General features: G+C 35.8%; 1 protein-coding gene across 3 annotated transcripts; it reads right to left on the minus strand.

Annotated features, from left to right (window-relative positions):
• Nucleotides 1–221: 221 nt before the first annotated feature.
• Nucleotides 222–9,289, minus strand: LOC132616213 (probable galacturonosyltransferase 4). 3 transcript variants are annotated; one of them, XM_060330828.1, is made up of 10 exons: nucleotides 9,143–9,289; nucleotides 7,487–7,690; nucleotides 7,357–7,391; nucleotides 7,213–7,254; nucleotides 6,574–6,688; nucleotides 6,196–6,434; nucleotides 3,689–3,960; nucleotides 2,725–3,082; nucleotides 1,691–2,263; nucleotides 222–829 (listed from the first exon to the last, which is right to left on the minus strand). In XM_060330828.1, exons 2-10 carry the CDS (start codon nucleotides 7,596–7,598, stop codon nucleotides 542–544), a joined length of 2,034 nt encoding a protein of 677 aa, XP_060186811.1. In that variant the 5' UTR covers nucleotides 7,599–7,690; nucleotides 9,143–9,289; the 3' UTR covers nucleotides 222–541. The 3 variants fall into 3 exon arrangements, with proteins under 3 accessions (XP_060186811.1, XP_060186809.1, XP_060186810.1); XM_060330826.1 differs by having other exon boundaries at nucleotides 6,196–6,437; XM_060330827.1 differs by lacking the exon at nucleotides 9,143–9,289 and adding an exon at nucleotides 7,924–8,758 and having other exon boundaries at nucleotides 6,196–6,437.
• Between the last annotated feature and the right edge of the window lie 1,516 nt (nucleotides 9,290–10,805).

Raw genomic sequence — 10,805 nt, forward strand, 5'->3', positions numbered from 1 at the left:
ATCACATGGATCAGAGTAGAAAACCACAATCATGCAATGAGTGGTTCATAACCACAAGGATCAAAGTAAAAAATCACAATCAGTACAGCCACATGACTACCACCAATTGCGAGGCATTGCAAGTATGTTGTTTTCATAATACTTGCTAGATAACTGAGCATGCACGCCACCGGATGTATCTACTACCAATGCTTTTGACTTGGATTCAAAAACACCAACCATAGAAGAGATTAGTGTATTAAACTGAGCAATGAAAAAATACATGGCTCTAGAGTGTGGCAGCCATTAATATACAACAAACAACAAAGAAATTCAAAGGGAGAGCTACGGTTAATCATTTACAACAAATCTGGCTCAAGCTGTCATCCAACAATGGATGTCAAGAATAAATGCAATACAGAATGTTCACTCTAATATTCCACTCAACATCTATATACCTGAATAACTCCTCACTTAGACAAGAACAAAATCATACACTTATCGAGGAAGAACAGGCCTGTATACTAAATGAATGCTCACTGTATTATGTGCAGGCAACACTTCATGAACCAGCCAATTTATTGATGTTACACTCTCGCAAAAATACCTGATCATAGTCAACAAATTTTGACCAGTAGTCTCGGAACTTGGGTATGCTTATTTCAAGCCATGGTTTCAAGTTTCCGTTGTAATGTATGACTGCTGCTCGTTGAATGTCCTTCTGGTTAACATTGGGATTGTAGCCAAGCCCAAGGACATGCCACGATCGGTCAAGGGCATATGTGCGCTTCCAAAAGGTTATCAAGCCAGGTGGTAGGGTCCCTAACTTCCAGAGTAGTCTTTCATGATTCTGTGCACAGAAAAGTTCATTAAATTTCAAGACTTATTTTAACAACTTTATTATGCATGAAAATTGCAGGTGTATATGTTGAATTTATTAATCCAGAACTTAGTGAGGCTACAACATCACTGTCGAATCTAATTGGAGGAACGTGACAGGACAGTACACACGGCAGTTCTTAATCATCTGGAAGTTCGGCCTGAGTTTCACTTCCTAATCTAGACTGAGATGTAAACTGCCCAGCTTTTATTAGTCCATAGCATTGGCCGATACCAAAGAATTTACTTAGCTATCCTCAACTTCAGTCAGTTTAAACATATTACCCATTTTATTACTCCCTCCGTTTCAATTTGTTTGTCTTAGTTTGCCTAGGTACGGAGTTTAAGAAAAAAAAATGACTTGAATCTTGTGGTCTTAAACTAAAAATGTGTGAAATGTACCAAAATGCCTTTTGAATCTTGTGGTCTTAAATATACCACGTAGGAAAGTAAGACAAACAATTGAAAAGGAGGGAGTATAACTTATGCATACCAATGTAACAGTCAAACCCATTATGACAGCTCAGTGGTCATCTCAAGCAAAAATATCTTGAATGTGCATGTACTCCATTTTTATTTTTTATTTTTTTTGTGTGGGCGCGCGCGTGTGTGGTTGGGGGGGGGGGGGGGGGGGGTTGACAAGGCCTTAAATGTGAATGAGACTGATTTACTGGGAAAAGAGAAGTTGCCATTTGATACTTAACGAAATACTGACGGTGTTGCTCCAGGCTTTCAATTTTAAGACCAAGCAAAGCATGTGATATGATATACACAAAATGATGGCTAAATTAACATGCTAATCCAGACATAACTAAGAGAATTTATTTCATACCTGATTTTGCCATGAGTGATACACCTCTGTGATGTTTTGCCGCCTCCACTCATTCAGATCAAAGATGTTCATTCCAAATGCCCAACCACAAGCACGGGGATCAAAATTTTTGGAGATGAGAGGATTTGAGAAGTTGAGGTAGCGGTCAAACCGATGAAAGCTTTCTCCACAAGTCTCAACCACACCAATCACCTTACCCTTAAGATCAAGCGACCAAAGTCCACCGAGATCCTTTTGCACAACAATATCATCATCCAAGAAGAGAACTTTATCCAGCTTTGGGAAGATCTCCGGTAAGTAAAAGCGCAAGTGATTCATGATTGAAAGGTACTTTGGATTCCTAAACTTCACATTTGGATCAGAATCAGCACGAGATCTGAAGTAATAATCTATCATGGACTGAGATTCCAATTGCTTCAGAACTGGACTGTAACTTGAATTTAGCCAGGTGAATTCCTCAACATTTTGAACATCTACTGTAGCATACTGCGGTGGATTTGCCAAAAACCACATTCTCATTGCCGCAAAATTAAGCCTGTCTGTTACTATATGGAAAACGTGCTTTGAAGGATCCTGCCACCACATGCAGAAAAAAGTTACACTTGAGATATTTCAAATTTAATGGACGCCCCGAAGAGACATAAAGGTTGAGATATTACTCCCTCTGCTTCAATTTTTTTGTCCAAGTTTGATGGGCACGGAGTTTAAGAAAATTTAGGACTTTTGATCTTAAACTAAAGATATGTATAATGAACCAAAATGCCCTTTAATCTAGTGGTCTTAAACATGCCATGTGAGACGTTGAAATTAAAGAGTTGCCAAATTAGGAAAGTGGCATTCTTTTTGAAACAAACTAAAAAGGAAAGTAAGACAAACAAATTGAAACAGAGGGAGTATAAACTTAAACAGGCAGATGGGCATGTTTTCTCCATAATCATATATGAAAAGAAACGGAAAAGATAAAGTGAATTATATCATTGTGAGCAAGATGCGATCTCAATACACAAGAAAGTTTCGGACAATAACTGATTTACCTTTGCATGCGAAACAGTTGAGTTTACGACGACGGCAGCTGCTAATATATTGTCTGAGAAGAGTGCATAGTGGTACAGCTTGGGATTTTCTAAATTCTCTTGACGTGGAAAAAGCTGTTGGGACGAATTTAACTTGAAATACTCTGTTGAAAGGCGCAAAGGAAGACAATGAAGACCCTTTGGAAGTGTCTTAGCAGTTAAGTGTGTTAAATACAATGTTTGCTTCTTGTGGACACGAAGCTGCTCTTCTGCTGAGTGAAGCATGGCACGAAGCTTCTTTACAATAGTAGCACAATCATCTTGAATTTGCTTCCCTTTGGCCAATGTTTGCTCCATTGTCTTCAACCTCTCATTGGCACTATATAAAGAAATCAAATTTGTATTAGAGGATAAATCCTTAACATGGACCAAGCTTGTAGACACCATTAGGGGTGTCAAATGGGCGCGTTGGGCTGGATTTGGGCAGGTCAAAAATGGGCTAAGTTACATGGGCTGAAATGGGCTAAAACGCAGATCATAACTCAAACTGCCCAATTCTTACTAATTTTTAATTTCTTTGTTTGTTCTTTTATAATTTTTTAAGTACCTAACAGAACTTTTTTTTTCCCTTTATTATGGCTATATATAACATATCAAATAAGAAAAAAATATCTTAGTTGGAAATACTTTGATAAGGTTTCTATGGGCCAATTTGGGCTACATATCAGCCCAAGTTGGGCTACTTAGCAGTCCAACTTTTAGATGGGCTGAAATGGGTTGTGCTAAAAATGGACTGAGCTAATAAATGAGCAGGTTATTGACCAACCGAAACTTGAGCGGGTTGGGCGGATCATGGTGTCATGGGCTAATTTTGCCACCCCTAGACACTATCCTTTTCACTGGGAAGACAGGATTCAGGACCACCTCAAAGCCAATTTTGACAGGAATACAGAAGATGAACCTAATTGTCAAAAATAAGACTTACCTCCTTGGCAGATCAGAATCCTTAGTGGCCTCACCAAGTGATCGTGTTACTTCCTTCACCCGCAAACGAAGTTCTCTAATGAAGTGGGGGTTGTTTCGTGTTGCTGAAAGTGAAAGGTAGACCTTCGCCCTAATGAGCTGATCCTTAAGCTGGCGAACACGAGCATCAGGGGGAACCACTTGTGTACTCCGCTCTTCAACTTTGCTCCTGGTTGTCTCTCCAGATGCAACTCTACCACTGGTTTGAACAGTGCGTTGATCATGCCTTATTTCCTAGTAACCAAACCAAAGATAGGCAAGTTCAATTCAGGTATAAAGGTCATTTTTCATCTAGGGATCTCGAGATAACTATTGCAGATCAACCAATAATATGCAGTCCACAAAAACCATTTAACTTTTTATAGAATATAGCATGATTATCCTTTTGTCACACAATCACAAATCAAATTAGTAGGATCAAGCTACATGAATCTTATGTATCTAATCTTCTCTATTTAACTCCATTTTACTCCACTACTCAACAATTTATCTGGAAAATTAGCAAAAATCCAAAACCCATACTTATTCCATACGGACATACGGGTCTCTACCAGAATCAAAGCATCTGATAAACCTCTGTTGTCAAAGGCTCAGTTGAGGTCTCTTAGTCCCTGAAGCAAGGTGAAGCGAATAGATATTTTAATTTTTATGAATGAATTTGTTACTTATTCTGAAAAGGATTTAGGAATTTAATTATTATTTTTTAAAAGTAAGTTAACCTGAATTTTTTTTTTGAAACTGAAAAGTAAGTTAACCTGAATTATTAATTTAAAACTGCAGTATTGCATCTAAATTTAAAATTTAAGTAGGTTTTTGAACTTGAGATAATGTTTTCACCTCATTGTAGGGATACTGTTGTTTGTCTATAGTTTAATTTTTCTCACTACATTCATATTTTTTTTCTTCATTGAGCCTTTCCTTATTAAAGCTCATGATTTGATTGTGTTTTGTGCTATAAACCACAGAAGACCTTGTGCACTTTCCGCCTTTGACAACACCACGACAACCACCAAACTTAATGTAAGTACAATACCAACTGACCTTTAATCCAACTAATCTGGTATCACCTACGTGGATCCTTCTTCTTTCATTTTGTTCTATTCTTAGTCAAGTTTGCATTGATCAAGAGATCTTAGAACTTTTAAAAGTAACTTCCTTTCATGTATGTGATATTTTAAGTTTACCTCATCCTCATTTATCACATTCCATATTTTTGCACCTAATCCGGTACATATGGAAGGAAGTTCAGTAGGATATCACCTAATCTTATTCAATATTGTAAGATAAGTGAAAACACATTTGCCTTAACATGCATTTTTACAACATTCATCTTGTGCATATACTGGGAAAGATTGAATATATTGGGCTTTAGCAGCCCAACTTCTCTCCTATATAATATTGTTAAGTCTCACAATTGTTCAAACAACTTGTTTTCACTTGGTAAAGCAGTTTTCCGGCGCATAACACTCCGCGAGGATTCCTCCAATTTCAACCATCTTATTTTATTTCTTTTATATAAACCATCAAATTTTACTTCAAAATGTTGCATCTTCATCGATCAATACTTAAGCACAGCAATCCCGTCCTAAGTTATGCTCTATAATGCTTCTCTATAATCCCAGCTTTTGTTGAGTCCCTTACTAGTTTCGGCAATTAACATAATATTATTGCAAATGACATACACCATAGAACAACATTCTATATACTATCCGTTAACTCAATGACAACTAGGGTAAACATGTTAAGTTTCAACACTAATCACGGGTGTAAATCCACGGTGATGAGAGGACCATCTATATCTCCTCCATTTCACATAGTATTGAAGAAGCAAATGAAGAGATGAAGAAATTCCCGTGACACTGAAGCATTCATGAGCCCAAAAGTCAATACTCAGAAGCAAATGATGGAACTATAGATTCTAAGACAACCCGAGAAAAGGACCAAAGTGCACCATATGGATCGAATCATCAGATTCCGACAGCAAGAAAACTATTACGATGTCACAATGTCAACATATGAATGTTTGTGTAAAGAAATGAACATTAGGCCTAGCTCAACCCCAAAAACTAGCTCATGAAGTGAGGATTGCCCTAGACCATATAAAAAGACCAAATCCACATCCACAATCAATGTGAGACAACTTAATGCCCCCTGCAGACCCAGGCTTGTCAACTAGAGCGTGGACAACATAATATGGGGCCAGAACATCGGGTAAACAAAAAATGGGGATGGGTCCGACACTGATACCATGCGAAGAAATGGACCTTGGGCCTAACTCAACCCCAAAAACCAGCTCATGAGGTGGGACTTTCCCAAGACCATATAAAGAGACCAAATCCACATCCCTCACTCGCTGTGGGACAACTTAACAGTTTGAAACAAACAGCATATACCACAAAACATTCAAATAGTTGCAGATCGGAAATTCAGATAAGTTATGCAGAAGCAGCAAATATATAAGGTAATTACCATTTTCGCAGATGTGGCATCCAAGGTGTGGTCAGAATCTGTTGGACTCGTCTTTTTCTTTGAGCTGGTTTCCATTGCTCTGCTTTCACTTTTCCCAGCTGAAACAAGTTTTGGTGATTTTTTGTCGACTTGTTGCGGTTCGTGCAAGTTATCAGTAACCTGACTTATTTGATTTTCATTCATAGCCACTTCTACTCCACTGTCGTTGTTTCCAGTGGCAGTTTGATGTTTCAATGATTCTGCTAAATGAAGATGATATATTCCAGATAGTCAATTCAAAATTTCTGGAAGCGACGTAAAAGATGATCAAGATTTCATGCTTTACTTCATTCTAAACCTCTAAGTTCGAAATATAAAGAGACATAAATGAACAAGAACCTTCAGTTAGTTGTCTTGCTTTACGAGCATCCTCGCTGCTTATGGTGTCCGAGGCATTAGAAATGGTGTCTGAATATACGTCGCCCGGTGGTTCTTTGAGTGATGTGGATGACTCCTATCAGTATTAGTAGACATGGAAAGTTAAGAACTGGGACTAAATGTTGCTCAATCTAAGGGTGTGCTTGGTGTGGACGAAAACATTTTCCGGAAACAGTTTCCCAATTTCCTCATGTTTGGTTGGTCAAAATATTTTGGAAAACATTTTCTCTAGAAAAACAAGTTCCTTAGAAATGAGGAAAATGAATTCCTTAATAGAAGTAGGGAAAACAAGTTCCATAGGTGACATTCCAAGTTTATTGTCTCCTCCCCACCCACCCAACTCCCTCAACGCCCACCTCTTGACCCTCCCACCACTCTCCATCCCCGAACCCCCATTTCCCGCCCCATCTCACCCCAATAGTATTTTGTTATATTACATTTAAATGATTTTGGAATAATATTTTTTTGCTTAATTACCAAACACTAGAATATCAGTAAGAATCTCACTTGTTTTCCCAAAAAAAAAAAATGCATTTTCCTTCATTCCAAACACACCCTAAGAGGAAACACAAATCCTCATATTAGAATTACAATTGATACCTGAGGCAGCACATTAAGAGGTCGGACGTCACCACCAAAAGACTACATCATAGAATTGGAAATTGTGAAAAAAAATTATATTCCATATTTATATTTTAACAAACATATAAAAGGCACAAAACTATGAACCCAAATATGACTTACAAAGGTGGACAGATCTTCAATGAACTCCGTCCTCGCTGCAGAAAAAATCACAAAAATCCAAATACATCAAACATTATCCTTAACACACTATGTCCAATTTAATAAACAGAGAAAAAATTAAGGACCTTACATGAAGAAGGAGAATTGAAATAAGTCCCAAGAGTGTCGGTGTAAAGGACAATAGGGGCAAGAACAGTAATTAGCAACAACGACAAAACCGGTTTCCTCAGTTTCATCTTCATCACTATTACCCCCTTTTAATTCCTTCCTTCTCAGCTTATTAGCAGCAAAACCTCAGATCTCCTTCAGCGCAAATATCGGTACTCAATTGAACCTGACGAAAAAAACGTACAAAAAATTGAAGACACACTTGGGGAAATGGATGAAAAACTCAATTTCACTAATAAACCTCTATAAATTACTGTAGAATGTATGGTTAAAAGTACTATGAAAGTGAATACTAAATCGGTACTCAATTGAACCTATCGAAAAACATAAAAGAAATTGAAGAAGACCCCAATTGGAGAAATGAAGGGAAAACTCAATTTCGCTAATAACAACAACAACCTAGTGAAATCCCACAACGTGGGGCCTGGGGAGGGTAGAGTCTACGCAGACATTACTCCTACCAAGGAAGGACGGCTGTTTCCGAAAGACCCTCGGCTCAATAAAAAAAAAGCATAAAAAGAGGTCAAATAAGGCTAAGAGATTCAAAGCGATATGGAAATGAAATAACGCAAGCGACACAGATAACATAGGATAATCAAAGCACAGGAAATAACAAATAATAGCAGAAATCAATTTCGCTAATAAACCTCTATAAATTACTGTAGAATGTATGGTTAAAAGTACTATGAAAGGTGAATACTAAATCGGTACTCAATTGAACCTATCGAAAAACGTAAAGAAATTGAATACCCACTTAGGGAAATGAAGGAAAAAATTAATTTCACTAATATATCTGCAAAAAATGCTTTAGAATGTATAGTTAAAGTAGTATAGTCCTTAAGCACAAATATCAATACCAAATCGGTACTCAATTGAACCTAACGAAAAAGTAAAACAAATTGAAGAAAATACTTGATTCCACTAAAAAATCTATAAATCAATATATAATGTATGGTTAAAGCGATATAATAAGCCGCTGAAACTGAACCCAAATGGTGGTTTTACAGGTAAAATTGAAGACCCACTTGAAGAAATGAAGGAAAAAACTCAATTTAACTAATAAATCTGTCAATTGATGTAGAATATATGGTTAAAGTAGTACACTCAATCACTAGAAGTGAACCCAAAGTGGTAATTTCTTTTTACAAGAAATTGAACAAGACCCACTTGATGAAATGAAGCAAAAACTCAATTTCTCTACTAAATCTACAAATTGATGTATAATGTATGATTAAAGTAGTATACTCCACCACTATAAGTGACCCAAATTGATGATTTTGCAGGTAAGAAATTTAAGACCCACTTGAAGAAATGAAGTAAAAACTCAATTTTACTAATAAATCTACAAATTGATGTATAATGTATGATTAAAGTAGTATACTACACCACTAAAAGTGACCCAAATTGATGATTTTGCAGGTAAGAAATTGAAGACCCACTTGGGGAAATGGATTGAAAAACTCAATTTGTTTAATAAATCTATAAATTGATGTATAATGTATTGGTTAAAGTAGTATACTACACCACTAGAAGTGAACCAGATTGGTGATTTTACAAGTAAGAACAAAAATACAGATGAGAAAAAATGGTACAAGTAAAAGAGAAGATTTGAACATACCATGAAATCAGCCTTCAAACAAGACACAAGTTGGCTATGGTGAGTTTAGTGAGAGAAAGAGAAAGACACGGACAGAGAAAGAATGGGTGTCGGTAAGGGTAATGATGTGATCCGAATAGCAATCATAGTAGTAATTAAGTTGGAAATTTAAAAAAAATGCATACATATATATATATATTTTTTTTTTTTAATAGGTATCCAGCCCGACTATATTCGGATTCGGGCCGTATAGAGTTTTATTCGGGGGAAACGCTCCGGGATCTTTCCCTAAAAGGATATCAATATTATTCCAGTTGGAAATAAACCCGTTTGGTCAAGGGAATTTTTCATTTTCTTCTAGAAATTTTTTCACTTTAGTTAAAAATTAGCGTTTTGGCCATAAAAATTTTAAATACACATTGAAGTTTATTTGAGATTTGGTAAGCACCTAAAACTCTATTTTCACTTTCTCTAACCAGTACATTCAAACAACTAAATATTCTTTGTAAAAACTATATCCAAACTCAACTTCAGCTTCACCAAATAAAGTGAAAAATGTTTGATTTTTATGGTCAAACGACTACTTAAACTTGCCTTAAAATTTTAATTAGACACTTGAATTATTGATCTATTTTAATTGCCTCACTACATCCTATGATCAAGTGTTCTTATTAAATAACTTTTATTCAAATATTACAAAATCTTTTGAGTGTGTTTTAAACGCTTATTATATAGAAGATAAGTGTTTTAAACACTTTTAAACACTTATTATATAGAAGATAAGTTATTCTATAAAATATATTACTTCTTTAATTAGGGGCGACTCAAAGGAAGGCTAATAAAACACTTGTAGCCCTAATTTTTTTTATTAATAATGAATTCAATGATTCTACTTTTACTTATTGGAGTCTGTAGAAAAAATAAAAACATCATTATAAAAAAAAAAAAAAAAATAGTTGCTTTTCATATTAGAAATGTTTTAGAATTTTGAATTAAACTACTTACATCTTCATATTGGTAAATAAAAATTTATTCAGCAATATTCAGGGGATTGTATTGCAAACACATGTCTAACATCCTATTAGGTTGAATTAATTCTCACTAATATAAATGATACTAGTGATATTAGTATGTGAAGTTAAAAGCGTTATTTCTTTTAAGGATACTACACTATAAGAATAAGTATTAAAAAAAATATGAACCTTATTAAGACTTTTTTGTTTTAAAAAAAAATTATTACATAGGGGAAGGGGAAATGGGAAAGGGAATTCGAACCTTCATCAATAAGGTGAAAGTTCAGGTAGCCAATCAACTTGGCTTTAGGCCTGTAAAAATACAACCATATTTATTTTCACGTTCCCACCTGTGGGGCTCATTTATCCAACTAATACCTGAATATCTTCACACATATCACCAACTTTAGGCAATTGCCCTAGTTCATGTAATAGATCATCATTCCGTATTGAAAAATTAAAATGTCCGTTAATATATTTAACTTTATTGAGTCGCTCTTGTCTTTAATTAGCTACAGCTTGTTCAGCTCGTGCAACTTGTCCAGCTTCTACAGTCTCCAGCTCACTATTCTCTTCATCACTCAGGTTGACAAACAGAGAGCGAATGGGTGTCCGTAAAAGTAATGATGTGACCCGAAGAGTAACTATAGTAGTAATACTCTAGAAATAAA

The sequence above is a fragment of the Lycium barbarum genome, chromosome 10, assembly GCF_019175385.1.
Source record: "Lycium barbarum isolate Lr01 chromosome 10, ASM1917538v2, whole genome shotgun sequence".
Taxonomy (NCBI): Eukaryota; Viridiplantae; Streptophyta; class Magnoliopsida; order Solanales; family Solanaceae; genus Lycium; species Lycium barbarum.

Bases quoted from the DNA above. Each gene is read 5' to 3' on its own strand.
- LOC132616213 (XM_060330826.1), bottom strand. From the start codon at position 7,598: ATGAAGATGAAACTGAGGAAACCGGTTTTGTCGTTGTTGCTAATTACT. The intron at 7,255-7,356 runs GTAAGTCATATT...TCTATGATGTAG, and splicing joins TTGAAGATCTGTCCACCTTT to TCTTTTGGTGGTGACGTCCG. The intron at 2,264-2,724 runs GTAAATCAGTTA...ATGTGGTGGCAG, and splicing joins CAACTGTTTCGCATGCAAAG to GATCCTTCAAAGCACGTTTT.